Source organism: Zootoca vivipara, chromosome 4, assembly GCF_963506605.1.
Source record: "Zootoca vivipara chromosome 4, rZooViv1.1, whole genome shotgun sequence".
Taxonomy (NCBI): Eukaryota; Metazoa; Chordata; class Lepidosauria; order Squamata; family Lacertidae; genus Zootoca; species Zootoca vivipara.
This window is the reverse complement of record NC_083279.1, coordinates 50,866,329-50,881,419: the sequence shown is the minus strand read 5'-3', so window position 1 is coordinate 50,881,419 and position 15,091 is coordinate 50,866,329. Positions and strand designations below refer to the sequence as shown.

The following is a 15,091-nucleotide window of genomic DNA, read 5'->3' as shown; positions in this document are numbered from 1 at the left end:
TTGTTGTTTGTGGACCTTCAGGTCCTCCGCGGGGCATACCAGGAGGTACGATCCCGTAGGTACGAGGGTCCCAAGCTGCATACTCAACATTCCACAGTTGTTTTTGGGTTCCCCTTCCCCTTAGAGCTTTTAATATTTTGTGGGAGTTTGTTGGGGGGTACTTCTACAAACCCCGGAGTTTCCCAGAGCATTCTAGAACATTTTTGTTTCTCAGTTGCCCCATTTTTGGTTCCATTTCTGTCAATACTCACCACCTTAGTTTGCCATTAGATTGAGTGCTGCTTGCAACAGGGTCTGGGAGAAAATCTGAGGAAGATTTGAATTTCACATAAGACAAGTCCTGCTGCTCTCTTGACATGCCTTCACCACTGCCCATTTTTAGCCCCACTAACAAGCAGTGGTGTTAAGCCAGTGCAATGTTATTCTGTGCACTCCTCTACTGCTGTTCTCATTGGTTCCACTTTGCAAACTTTTACCAAGGTTTTAAGTTTCTCATGGCGAAAGGTGGTCACCCCCACTTATTCAAGTCCTTTATTCACAACATGCACCCAAGGTATTTTCCACCTTTAACTTAAAAATAAACAAATCCTGCCCACAAAGGAGAGAACAATCCTTTTCATGTTTTAACTTCACCATTTGGCCCCCAAACAGGAATTAGGATTATCACTGCTAGATTGCTTCCTTCTCCATCTAATCCCTGCCAAGCTTTCCCAACACCCTCTCATGTTTTAAAAAGTATTTGTTCATGGTACATTATAGATTTTTTTATTTAAATGTGTCCTCCATTTAGAGGAGTAAGAAATATACGAAATGTGAAGTATCATATGTTAAACTATAAAACAGGATATGTAATTAAAGTACCAGTTAATCTGTTTTTCCCAGCCCTATAATGTGTTCCAGAATATAATGCTCTTTTGTTAAAATAATTCCCTTTAAGAATTTAACAAGGCTATAAAGTTCTCCCCCTACTTATTGATGTACAGTGTTCAGCTGGTCTCCTGCCATGTTATTAAATGCGGATTAGAAATAGCATTGGCACCTTGAAACCATGATTCTTGCAAAAGGATAAATAGCAAATAGAATTTGATTCGTTGCTTGTGTACTTCTGACCTCATTCTACTCAGTTTAAGGGGGAAAGTGCAGAAGGAACTGGATCTTTCAGCAGAATTTACGAGGAAGAACAATTCAGTTTTGATCTGTGTAGGCTAAGAATATCACCCCTTTAATCCAGTGACCTGTAAAGGAATATGCAAAGTAGCCAGCTACATCAAACAACACACCATTCTGTATCAGGCTTTTGACTGTTTCTAATTTCTTTTTTTCACGGCTGAAACTATAAAAATACATATGAAACTAATTCTGAAAAAAATGCTGCGAGGTTTGTAGTAGAAATATACCTCTGTTTTCCATTGGGTGTGTATATTTAGCTAGTGATTAAGGCTAATTGAGCCATGGAGGGCTGAGGGGGATTTTTACCTCACAAGCGGAAGGGGCAGATACAGGTTACATTAGGGGCATGTGGCTTATGCAAGTCAAGAAAAGGAAGAGGAGTTTCTCTCCCCTGCTGCTCTTTTGCCACAGTTCTCAAACTGTGCCATTCAAGGGCCTATTAATAAGGTAAAAAGTTTTGGTTCATTTAAATTTAAATAAAAACCTGTGGAGTGGTCTAGCAGATAGATAGATAGATAGATGATAGATAGATAGATAGATAGATAGAGAGAGTGCAGGTTAATTATTTCATTTGTATACCACCTTTACATTAAAAAGTGCTCAAGGTTGTTAACTTGATGACCAAATAAATCCTCCACAGAAAAGAACATTATGAATAACAAAAACAAAAAAATTAAAACATTATTAACTAACATCAATGTTAGGTCCAAGGTATGAGTTCCAGACATAACCCTGATACTTTTACACAGGATGCATTATGTCTCAATATGTTTCTCTCCACAGTGAAAGGTGCTTGTAAAAGTTATTACTACACAGCACATTCTAGATATTACAGCACCACTAGGTGGCACACTTTTGTAAAATCCAGGTGTTATCCGGGTTTGCATCACTCAATGAAGACACTATTTTCAAGAACGGCAAAGGCTAAAGTTCTGTTTTACGACACAGAAAACTTTTGTGCACAATACACATGAGGCTAGCAGATTTAAATCCAGTTTACTTCAGTGGGGAGGGGGAATTGATTTTGCATTTAATTCTTCCATTGAAACCGGTCAGATGGATGTGCTTAACTTTGGCTGGATTGCTTTTTAATAACACACTGTTATAAAAGACCTATCAATGATCCACTTAAACTCATTACAGAAGTGAATTAATGTAGCTGCTCGTGGCACCCTAATGAAATAAATAGTTGCAGGCTGCAGTTTAATAATGGTTGTTTTCCTGGGACCATTTGCCTACCTCTATTCCATAATTATACCCATAGATGCTGCATTGATCAGTCTTGAATGAGACACCCACATACCAAAGGGGGTTGTATATGACTAGTTCCACACATGGTAATTTGATGGGACTGCACAGTCACAGTAGGATCCAGAAGCAGATAGTAATTAGTGGCTCAAAGGAAGGATAAACAATTGACTTCACATGCAGCCATCTACGCTGGTTCTCTTGTTTACCCCCCCACACAGTACATCCTGTACCAATTTCCATGCACTGAATTCCACCTCTATGGGGCAATGTACCAATTATGTGCATAGCCAGTCATGGAACCATGGTAAGAGCATACAGCATGTGTGTGTGGGGGAACCTCCAGTCTGTGAGCATATTTGGGCAGGCCCAATTTGTCCCAGAAGGCTGTTTTCCCCAGACCATACCCATGTCATATGTGATGTCAGATGTGGCTGGAACAGCTGCACAGCAGAGTTTCCTGTGGAAAGACTTCAAGCCTCCTTTTTGCAGGGATTGGCTGTGTGGCTGAGTTCCTATGGAGAACTCAACTGCACAGCTGATCACTAAGCAAACCTGGCTTGAAGTCATTGTTCATCACCTGACAGGTGGTGACTTCTAGCCTGTGATCAGCAGTGTAGGAGGGTTTTTGCAAGGCACTGTGGAGGACTTTTTAAAGTTCTGGCATATCACCGATGTCATTGTGGTATCAAGTGATTTGACAGGAAGAAAATTGTTCCCTACTCCTGACATGAGTGCTAAAAAGGAAAGTGAATGAAGCTGTTTATGCACATATTGATATTTTCTTTTTTGATTCAAGAAACCTTGAGGATTTTCATTTCTCATTTAATAAACTTTGAGTGTTTGATTAATAAAAATGCATGATTTGATTAATCACAGTTTAATTCATAAATTGTAGTGTATGTAAGGTACATACAAATGCATTTGAAAGTTGAAATAGCATAAGGGTTCATTTCAAAGTCCAAAACTTGTTTGACCCAACCTGCCTATTTCATTTAGATCCCTTTCTGCTGAGACACAAATATAATTCACTTACATGTTGTATTGTATTAAATCAAGAAATCAAAATGGAGAAACTTTGCTGTGGAAATTCAATGCTTAAAAAAAGTCTGAAATTCTTTGCTGTGCAAGGGTGAGGCAGGTCTGAGTACATTTTTGAAGTCCATGCTATAGCACTGCAGAATGCACCCAAGCATCTCTTTCTTAAGACAAGATATCTTATTGCCAAGTGATGCTGAGTATCAGTAACTAGGCTGTACATTATTTGTCTTTTTAATTTAGAAATGAATTCATGAACCCATTGGCTGCTTTGTTTCTGCAATTCTCATGCTAACACATTCTTCATCTGTGTATCTGGCCTGGAAAGTAGAGATTGATGATTGCGACTCTCTAAAATTTACAGTCTCCAAGGTGACTAGAGAAAAATCAAGCTAGCACTTTGGCAATAATGATTTAACTTTTGGGGGAAACAAATTGTTAGAGGAAGCCAAGCTTTAAACCTTTATATTTAATGGAAACAGGATCTTAACTGTGAAGTTCTTTAATCTATTAAATTTCATTGTAAAGCTTTAAAATCTGAATACAGTAGTCTTTCTTTTGAGAAGACTATTCTGTTACCTAAGGAATACTACATCGGCTGCCCCTTCATTATTAAAAGTGTTTATTGATAATAGGTTGCAATTCAGAAGACATTAACACCTAAGAAGTCCTAAGCAATGGGGTTTTACGTTTTTTGTTTCTGACATAAGTAAATATGAAATGGCAATTAACTGGAAGAGGAATTCTTTAAAGAAAATCTTCTGGGGTTGCCAAGTTTTCCTGGCAAGGACATCCATGTAGGACTGAAGTTAATCAATTACAGCTTTTAAGGTACAAAAAATGCAAAACAGTATAAAACATATTTGGATTTCTGCTTTCTATTTAGATGCAAAGGAATGCAGGAGTTTGTGTTGGAACGGGTTTGCAACTGCGGTTTCATCACTGCATGACTGAAGGAAAGGTGGAAAGAAACCATCCTGAAATACTTGAGAATAATTATTTCAGTTAGATTGTAATTGCTTATTGCAGGGCTTGAATTTTGCATTTTCTCAACAATTACCAATGTCATTGTTTAATTAAAAATAGTGTTATTTGTTTTAGGCTGGTAGTGATGGCGAGAGTATTGGAAACTGTCCATTTTCTCAGCGCCTCTTCATGATTCTCTGGTTAAAGGGTGTCATATTTAATGTTACCACTGTGGATTTGAAACGGTAAGTTATATTTTATTTTCATTTTTAAAATAAAAACCAAAAGTCTTTCAAAGCCTTACATTAGGAGCACTCATCTCTAATTACTCTGAGAGACACTTATTTATTTATATTTATTATTTAGATATACACAGTGCTTTTTTCTGGGGGAGGATGCAGGGGTATGCATACCCCTAAATATTTTGTGAATCTACGTTTGGCCTCATTGAGGGGCAGTATTTCAATATGAGTAGGAAAATGAGAGTAGCCCTAAACATTTTTTTAAAGAAAAAAAGCACTGGATATATGAACCATTATAAAATATCAGAGTGGTGTACTGAAAACTAAACTGATGTATAAAATTGACACCAAATCCTGGGGGTATCCTGGATATTGGGGAGTTGACTTGGACATTTTCTTTTGATTTCCCTTCGAAATAAGCTAGGAATGTAGGGTAAGCAGTTCTGAGGATGAAATGCACTGTTAGCTTTTATTTGGATCCCAGCAACTTTTATTCTCAGAATTGTGTAGCTCACATTCACAGCTCAGTTTGACTAAAGCACCTGTTCTTCTTGCAACATTTGTTGATGAAAATCTTATAACATTGGCTACATCCTTGTTTTACAGATCGAAAGTAACAAGAGCATGAGACAAAAATTTATTCCCCACTCTCATGCAGAATACAGTAAAAGAAAATGGAGCAGAAAAGGCCAATTTAAAGCAATGGAATTTAAGTTCTCAGTAAATATTATATGCATATTAAATTCAACTGAATTTAAGCACACTATTGTCTCCAGATTGCTAAATCTGATTATTCCATCCTGCAAAACGTATCTTTAAGTAGTATGACGTTCAGAGCACTTCTATACATATATTCTCAGAAGTAAGCCCTGGTTAGGTCAATAGAAATTATTCCTGCATAGGAGTGCAGCCTCAGAAATCAATATTTTTAATGCCAAATCAGATAGCTAACTTTAAAAAGCAAGGTTTATCTAGCAGGACAGCTTTCTTCTAAAAAAGAATGTTTGTCTCATTTTAGGAAGCCTGCAGACTTACAGAAGTTAGCTCCAGGAACAAATCCTCCATTTATGACTTTTGATGGAGATGTGAAAATAGATGTGAATAAAATCGAGGAATTCCTAGAAGAAAAATTAGCACCTCCAAGGTATTGTACTTGGGTATGCTGGATTCAATGGAAGCAGAATATGTGTTGGCTGTTGTTTTAGATCAATAAGTTTCATAGACCATGGAATGCAAAAATTAAGGTAGTTAACATATGATTAAGATATATGATTGTCACACCTGAGTCTTATTGAAATATGAGCCCAATCAGGAACCTCCTAAGTAAATTGTTGAGAAGCGCCGAGTTAGGATTAAATTATTATGTCTTAAATTTTTCAGATATCCCAAACTTGCACCAAATCATCTGGAATCTTACTCTGCAGGAAATGATGTGTTTGCTAAATTTTCTGCGTTCATTAAAAATACAAGGAAAGATGCCAATGAAAGTAAGTATTAAAACCTTTGTATTGTTACTGTGAACAAACGCCTTTGGCTCTCATCTCTGTATGCCTACATTCATTTTCGGCCATTTGTCAAAGGTCGGTGTTTCTTGCCTTATTTTTGTTGCTAAGCATGTAAACATGTCTGAGCTGACAGTGGTGATTGGTGCTGTGACTGTTGCAGTCATAATGGTACTGGTGGATCTCTAAATTGGGGGAATCCATTATATACTCCTATAGTTCATAGATGTTACCTTCTTTTCCCTCTCCTTTTTCCAATAGTACAGCACTTTGCTAATACTGTCAAAGCAGTTCCAGAGGAAAAAACAGGCAGCTTTCACTGGCATTATTATAGAAATTTATTAGAATAATTGTTGTTGTTGTTGTTGTTGTTTAGTCGTTTAGTCGTGTCCGACTCTTCGTGACCCCATGGACCATAGCACGCCAGGCACTCCTGTCTTGCACTGCCTCCCGCAGTTTGGTCAAACTCATGTTCGTAGCTTTGAGAACACTGTCCAACCATCTCGTCCTCTGCCGTCCCCTTCTCCTAGTGCCCTCAATCTTTCCCAACATCAGGGTCTTTTCCAAGGATTCTTCTCTTCTCATGAGGTGGCCAAAGTATTGGAACCTCAGCTTCACGATCTGTCCCAGGGCCGTCTTAAACGCCCCTGCCGCTGTGGTGCGCCGGATCTCTCCGCCGCCCTCCCGCCCCGTTTCCCAGCGCGGTGGGCGGGTGGGCGCAGCAGCGGGCGGGTGGGCAGGCACAGCGCGATCTCTCTGGCGCCCTCCCGCCCCGTTTCCCAGCGCGGTGGGCGCAGCTGCGCGGCGGACCGGCGGATCGGCCGGCCAGCGGGCGCAGCTCGCGGCGCCTTTCTGGCGGGCCGGCGCCATGGTGCCCTGCGCCACCGGGGGTCTACCTAGAGCCGGGCCTGATCTGTCCTTCCAATGAGCACTCAGGGCTGATTTCCTTAAGAATGGATAGGTTTGATCTTCTTGCAGTCCATGGGACTCTCAAGAGTCTCCTCCAGCACCATAATTCAAAAGCTGTACTGGCCCAAATATAAGCCTCACCCGAATATAAAATATAAAAATATAAAATTCAAGAGAGAAAAAAGACAATACAGTGGTACCTCGGTTTATGAACACAATTGGTTCCGGAAGTCTGTTCATAAACTGAAGCGTTCATAAACTGAAGCGAACTTTCCCATTGAAAGTAATGGAAAGTGAATTAATCCGTTCCAGACGGTCCGCAGAGTAAGCGTTCATAAACTGAAGCAAACTTTCCCATTGAAAGTAATGGAAAATGAATTAATCCGTTCCAGATGGGTCCGCAGCGTTCATAAACCGAAAATTCATAAACCGAGGTGTTCATAAACTGAGGTTCCACTGTACCCGAATATAAGCTGCTCCCTTAAAATTGGTTGCACCCATGTGGTCCGAGCAAAAAATTGCAGTCCTAGAGGACCCACACGACTCACTGCGAAATGATGGGGGGCTGCCGAAGCACCAGCTGTTAGGGAATAATTAGTATTTCATAAGTGATCTATATCATATCGTAAGCCATTTTGTGCTATATTTTGCTGTCCAGTATCATTTTAGTAGACATACTACTATACTGGCCCAAATATAAGCCTCACCCGAATATAAAATATAAAAATATAAAATTCAAGAGAAAAAAAGACAATACCCGAATATAAGCTGCTCCCTTAAAATTGGTGGCACCCATGTGGTCCGAGCAAAAAATTGCAGTCCTAGAGGATCCACACGACTCACTGGGAAATGATGGGGGGCTGCCGAAGCACCAGCCCTATACAGTGCAGTTGTGGGGAGGTTTGCGTAGGGCGGTGGCAGAGGTGGCAGCCTGCCCAGGCACCTGCAACCCACCACCGGCTGCCCCTCCTGCTCCCTAACAGCAGTGGGGGCTGGCTGGGCAAGAAGAGACATTCTGTGTGGAGCACACAGCAGAGGGGGGTTGCTTGGTGCCACCACTGCAGCAGCCCCCCTGGCACTCTCCATCCCACTGCCTGGTGTGCTTGCCAGGGCTCCAGCAGAAGTTAAAAAGTTAAGGGGGGTTTTCACTGTATGTCTGTTTCAGAAGTGATATCAGGCTTTTTGTAAGGTCGCAATTATAAGTTGCACTTTAACTGTTCGTAGTCAGAATTGGGGAGGGGGGGGGGAAGTGCAGCTTATATTCAGGCCAATACGGTAATGTTGGTAGTATAATATATAGCAAGTTTGTGGCATTTACTCTAACATGTCTTTATCGAGTAAGTATTGAGCCTTGTCGACTGCAAGCTTTATTCTGAATGGTAAAAACCACTGTTCTAGTGTTCTAGACCAGAGATGGCTGACCCAATGCCCTCTAGGTGTTGAACTGAAGCTCCCATAATTTCTGACCATTGTCCATGCTGGCTAGGGCTGATGGGAATTGGACTCTATAGTTTTTAAACTATAGGAGGGATATGGTTAGACAACTGATTGAGACAAAACAAAAAAAGTGGCTTTGTAACCAAATGAACTGCCGATTTCTATGAGCGTGCAATGAGTGAACACACATAATTTGTTCTGCAAATGAATTTGCCTGTGAATGCCAACTTTCCAAAATAGTGTCGCAGTTCACTGCCTGTTTAAATGACAACTGTTTGCACATATGCAGATACAAGTGAACGATGTCTTCACTGTATAATAGCAAACAGTTTTTCCACTGACCTATCTCCTTGTTGCAGATAGCTATATCAAATACGTTTGCTCCATGTGTACATGTAAAACATTATTGCATGTATCCTAACTAAGATGAATGAAAGAAGCTTACTCAAGGACTGCACTGTTTGGATATGTTTGATGTTTATTTGTGTCTCTTTGTTGTATCAAAATGACTTTTTGTGTTAAGGCATTTTTTTAAATAGTAAAAGTTAGACCTGCAACAAAATGTCACAGTATGGAGTGCTTTTGTTTATGGTTCCAGCTAGCTAGCTAGCCAGCCAGACAGCCAGACAGCCAGACAGACCCTCTTCCAAATAGGAATTCTATTCTATTCTATTCTTCTTTGATTCTAGATTTGGAAAAATCATTGCTGAAGGCTTTGAGGAAACTGAATAACTACTTAAATGCCCCCTTGCCTGAAGAAATTGATGCCTATAGCACTGAAGAACTCACTGTTTCCACAAGGAAATTCCTAGATGGAGATGAACTCACACTAGCAGACTGCAATCTCTTGCCAAAACTACATATCATCAAGGTCTGGATTTTCCTTTCTGTACTGTGCTTGTTTACCCTTGAACCAGAAGGCAATAAAATGTATGGAATAAGGTATCAAAGTCCTTAGCACCAATGACAGCAACACAATATTTCGAATGGACTGTTCAGTAAATTAATTTGTTCACACTCTCACAAGGATCTGAAGATCTATGTCAGGCATCCTTCAAACTGCGGCCCTCCAGATGTTTTGGCCTACAACCTAGCTAACAGGACCAATGGTCGGGGAAGATGGGAATTGTAGTCCAAAACATCTGGAGGGCCGAAGTTTGGGGATGCCTGATCTATGTGAAAAGGTCCATCTTAAACAATCTAGATAACTAATATCGAGAAGATGTCTGATGTATCCCCAGAGGAAGGGAGTTTCACAATGAAGAAGGCCCTTGCATGGGTTGCTATCCTGAACACTGCTCAGGCTCCCTCAGCCTGAAAAGCGAGATGAGCACCGCATCCCATAGTTGACTTTGACTGACTTAACTGTCCAGGGGTCCTTTGCCTTTACTTTACCTTTGTGAGGAGGGCCCCCTCTACAAATCTTTGTTGCTGTGCTGACACATAATGGGAAGCTTGCTCAAACAGGTCCTTGGTTCCCAAGCCATTTAGAGCCTTTTAATCTGACATCAATACATTGGAGTAAGCTATAAGCTATAAACTATCAATACATTGGAGTAGGCTATAATCTTCTTTTGGCCTGAGTTCTTGCAATTTATCGTTTATTTCGGGACTTTCCCAAGAACTCCAATTTCTACTGCTACTATGTATATGATGATTTCCTTTTCTCTCTGTTAGGTTGTGGCAAAGAAATACAGAAATTTTGAATTTCCATCTGAAATGACTGGAATCTGGAGATATTTGAACAATGCATATGTGAGAGACGAGTTCACAAATACTTGTCCTGCAGATCGGGAAATAGAGTTCGCCTATTTGGATGTTGCAAAAAGAATGAAATAAATCAAGAATCTTATGTTTCTATATATCTTCAGTGAGCTTGATTTTTAAAAAGAAGGAAAACCTCGAGAATAAAATGAAGAGCCTGCTTAACTGCAAAGTTTCAAGTTATGAAACTGGCCAATCCTTGTGAAGTAATTATTTTATTGATCTACTAATTCAAGTATAGTATAATTGTATATTTGTTGCATTGCAGATATGCGCAAACGCACATACAAATATATGTATTATTTTTTTTGCAATAGAACAAACTCAAAACATTTGCAGCAATATTAGAATCTAGATTACATAGTAATTGCAGCTTTAAAATTTCTAAACAATAGTTAAAGGTATTTCTGTAAGCATTGATCACCCTATCAGGACAGAGAGAATTAGATGAAGTCCATTTTTTTGTTGGTCAATGGGAGAACACCTATGGATTTTAAGAAATGTGGATTGTACTGTTTTGAGGGGCAGTCACCTCAGGGGAATTTGCAGTGTATCTAGTCTACCATGTGCCATTTCTTGTACCTCTGCCCTTAAACCATGGGCTTGTGGTTATCATACGCTTCTAGACCCCCTTCAACATTATGGTTGGCATGCTGCAAATGACTTGTTTACATGTTGTGTTGCTTACAGCCCTAAGCTTTGTTGCATCAGCTTCTTACTACTTAGGCTGGGACATATGTACAAATGAACAATGGCACTGCAATGTCAGAAAACATTCCATTGTAGCAACATTACAACATCTAAAAACAGCTATGCCATAGCTCAAAGCTATCCATGAGCCAATACTGTCCTCAAAGCTCCTACATCTAATTTCAGGTGCTGTGTGTGGTGATGGTCATTTATTAGTGAAAGGAAGTCAGACTGGATACTCAGAAGGGCTTATCACAGGTTCCCTGTGATACCCTGTACAGATTCAGGAGCCTTAAACCCCTTTTCTATGCCTACCACACAAGTTGCTGATCTCCCACCTCTGATTTCCGCTTCTCACAGGTGTCAGTGTCACAATTTTTATTTTATTTCTAAGCTATTGCCAAATATATTCAGCAACTTAAGTATTTTTTAAGCAGAAATAGGTTGATTCTGTCTCACAAGATCCATGTGACAAAAATACAACACAACATGTGTACAAACTGTACTCACCTGTGTAAATAATAGAAAGAAACAGATTATATCATATGAATACAAATAAAAGGGCTGGGTCAAATGTTGTTAAAAAATACATTCCATCTTCCTGAAGTTCCAACTCTCAGCTACAAAGCTGTGGGCAAATTCTGTGTGCTGTACCAGATTTGCTTCTACAGGGACTGTGCAATTCATAGCTGTTATTTCACCCTGCTGCTCCAAGGCTTGAAGTGTTCAAGCTTACTTGAAGTTAATGATGTCTTTCCTTAGTAAGGCACTCTGAAAACCAGTGGTTAAGGTCTTAGTAAGAAGTGGATGGACATTGCTTGACTAATCAACACTTGAAAATTTAAAACCCAGTTTGTGAACTGAATGCATTAAAAAAAATCTCTTGTCTTCAGACAAAGTGGAACCTCCATCATGGTATTGCTCTGAGATGGCTCATTAGTACATGCTGCAATCATCAAGTGATGAACAGGCATGGGTAAACATGGCCTAAATAAAAACATTTCCTCAGGCTATTGAAATGGGGCCTCTTCCTACTCTCCCCATTATTTTATAAAATTCACAAATGCTATTCAATTTTGAGGAAGAGGTGGTCCCTTTCTCCTTGTTTTTGGAACAGGATTCATTTGGATGTCTTTGAAAAATATACATTGATTAGCAGAAAACATGTTTTATTACTGTTGTGTTTCTGAAAGTTCAAAGTGTAAAGGAACAAAAGAGCCACAACAGCAGACAAAACCTACTGGATTATACTGTGGCTACTAGGAATTCTCTCCACTAAATGTAGCAGCTATCAGTTCCTCTGTATAGTTATCCCCATATAAGATTGGTTAAAATGTATATTTGATAAGCTGAACTTTTTTTAGAATAGGAAAATATTTCATCTCAAGAAGATGACTACTTTTCTTACCAATTTTACAACAGTGTGGATTTTCTATTTTAAAGATATGTTACTTCTGTACTGTATAATCATGAAAGTGTACTTTGTGTAGCATGCTTCACATTCTTTGTGATTAATGTAAACAGTGTTAAATCCTGCATATATTTTTTTTCAATCTATAGAGTGAACCTGTTTAAAACTATTTTACAATACCAAGATTAAATGCTGGGTTTGATTTTTTTCGTATCCATGAAAGAAATATTACTGTTCCCCCCCTCATCTTCAGACATCTATATAATTTAAACCGCACAAAAAAATCATTGTAGTTGTTTAATATGCCTTACAAAGCTGAAAAGAAAATACACTAATTCTGACTTAAATATGTTGTACTGTGCTTATTTTCGTTTAAGAACATACTGACACTAGTTTGCATTTTGAGATAAAGGAATGGAATGGAATAGAAAAATCTGGAGCATAACTCTGCCCAATTGCCTAAGTGGAAAGTGCTTTGCTGTAGCTGCATTGTGCTCAGTCTTTTAAAATATTAGAAACTCTTTGCACCTTTGATTTCCAGTAAGGATTCACCTTTTCTGTGAAGCAAATAGAGAGGATATTAAATTATTCCATGATGTGAAACCAGAGAGGCAAGGAAATGAAAGGAAACCTTTGGCTGTTACTTCCATGGAATTTGATATGTGAGGAAAACGCACACAACATTAAGACTGTGCGTAGTATAGTCCCACAAAGAGCAAGTAGCTTTTGCCTGTCTTTTGAATGGCTTAAAGAGACTCATTCACTTATAAAGACTTATGCATTTGTCACTGGCATGCCACAGAACACTGCATATTGTGTTTTGATCACCGGAGCTCATTCTTTAGCATTTGATGCAAAGAGGTACCTTTTAAAGAGTTTTGCTGGAAGATGACTTGCATAAGCTTCTGCACTCTCATTTGTTCATTCTAAAATACTTGCATAGGCCACCAAATCTATTGCTCTAGTGTTGGTACTATTTACTCTTAGATTTCTTCTTTGCAGTATCCTCTACAAGTGGTCCATGAATCAAAGGAAGAGCAAGTAACGGTGATGTTCCAAGTACTGTATGTACATAATAAGGCATCTGATACATTAATATTTTCCATAGGAGTGAATGGACATGCTAAAGAGAGTTTCCCAGCATCAGCTATAGGCAAGTCCAAATTTGAAAAAGTATCAAGGACACCTATTTATGTATAATTAGAGCAGGCATACAGAACTTCCAGCCCATGGGCCAAATTAAGCCTGACAGGGGTTCTATTTTCTCCCAGCCATGCCCACAGAGAGATGAGTCTGCATACAGTAGGATTATTTACAGCTGTGGCTTGAATTCAAACCAGGGCTGCAAAGGAAGAACATCAAATGACTTTATGGACTCACAGTTCTCCCTTGAATCACCTGATGTCATATGATATCAGGTGATTGACAGGTGTGGGGCTCTGCCCACCTGTCGAAAGTTTCCTGCTCTGGCTTGATCCAGCCTCCCTCCCCGAATTAGAGAAACAGGCTTGTTTACCATTAACCCTTCATGTTTACAGTAATCCCCCAAAATATAGTTTGAGAGTTATAAAACCAGCCACAAACATTCCTCTGCTTCTTACTGTGGAGTCCGTTTATGTCACATTGCTTGTATAAAAATTATTTTATTATATTATCATTGAAAATAAAAATACTTGACATGAATCTTAAATACTGACATGAGTCTTTCAAATACATATGCGCACAAGGCAAATATGGTCAAACAGTTATTTATACTAATATCTGCTGAATCTTCTCTGTTGAAAAGAATGTTTTCAGATTTTGAAGATTTCATTGTCAGAACTGGATTCCTTAATCGCCACAAAGGTTCGTTGATTTGATGTGCTCAAAAAACCTACTTGCTTTGCACACAGTATTTCCAAAAACAAGCTGGAAAAGAACAAAATAGCCTCTTGTTAAAACATGGTTCATATGGGTGTGTCTCCCACCTGGAGCTTTGCTTATTCTGGGCATACCTGAGGTTCAGTTCACCGCTATCTAACCCCCCTCTACTCCCCCATTTCCATATGCCTGTTTGATTATTAACAAACTTCTAAGCTGCTCAGCAGTACAACAGGCCGACAGAGTGGTTTCCAAAATACTGTAAAACCAAAATATAATACATAGAAAACAAAGAACTGAAGTTACCATTGAATTATTACGATACCATCACAGATAAAAGCAGGGGCTCAACACATCCTAAGATTTGAATAGCTTAGCTTTCAGTTACCATTGTTGGCATCCATCTGTCTCAAGAGACAATGGAGTGTGCCTCCAGAGGTGAAGTCAAACTGCTGTGTTAGCACCTCCCTGGGCACAAGCCTGGGCAGTGTGTATGAAGGTCCTAGGCTGTCTGTACAACAAGATCTGATGGGGTCCAAAGGAAGGAAGAGCAAAACATTTGACACCAGCTTGGCTGCAGGAGTTGCTGGAAGGAGGCATACAGGACAGCATCCAACCATCTTATGGACTCCAGATTTGTATAGAGTTTACTCCTTAAGCCTTTTCCTCTACTGAAGATACCCCACAAGGCAGAAGAGGTTTAGGACCAGAGTTTTCCTTCTCTTGGAAGAGCTACCTTCCCAGTTTGACAAGCCCCATCTGCCCCTTACTTCTCTCTACAGCATGTGCAGAAACCACATTGGACCTACTATTGGTCTCATCACTCAGTCCACCAGAGCCTGTCTTCACATGCT

At 39.5% G+C, this 15,091-nt stretch overlaps 1 protein-coding gene across 4 annotated transcripts in view; it reads left to right on the top strand.

The window, feature by feature from the left end:
• CLIC6 (chloride intracellular channel 6) overlaps positions 1–12,700 on the top strand; it is a 136,369-nt gene extending 123,669 nt beyond the window's left edge. For 2 of the 4 annotated variants that reach the window (XM_060273586.1, XM_060273585.1), the window contains exons 3-7: positions 4,558–4,667; positions 5,683–5,808; positions 6,045–6,151; positions 9,202–9,383; positions 10,190–12,700. In XM_060273586.1, the coding sequence (XP_060129569.1) occupies positions 4,612–4,667; positions 5,683–5,808; positions 6,045–6,151; positions 9,202–9,383; positions 10,190–10,351 (633 nt within the window). In that variant the 5' untranslated portion in view covers positions 4,558–4,611 and the 3' untranslated portion in view covers positions 10,352–12,700. Of the gene's footprint in view, positions 1–3,899; positions 4,231–4,557; positions 4,668–5,682; positions 5,809–6,044; positions 6,152–9,201; positions 9,724–10,189 lie in introns of those variants that run through there. The other 2 variants (XM_060273587.1, XM_035116684.2) reach the window with 2 other exon arrangements.
• The last annotated feature ends 2,391 nt before the right edge of the window (positions 12,701–15,091 follow it).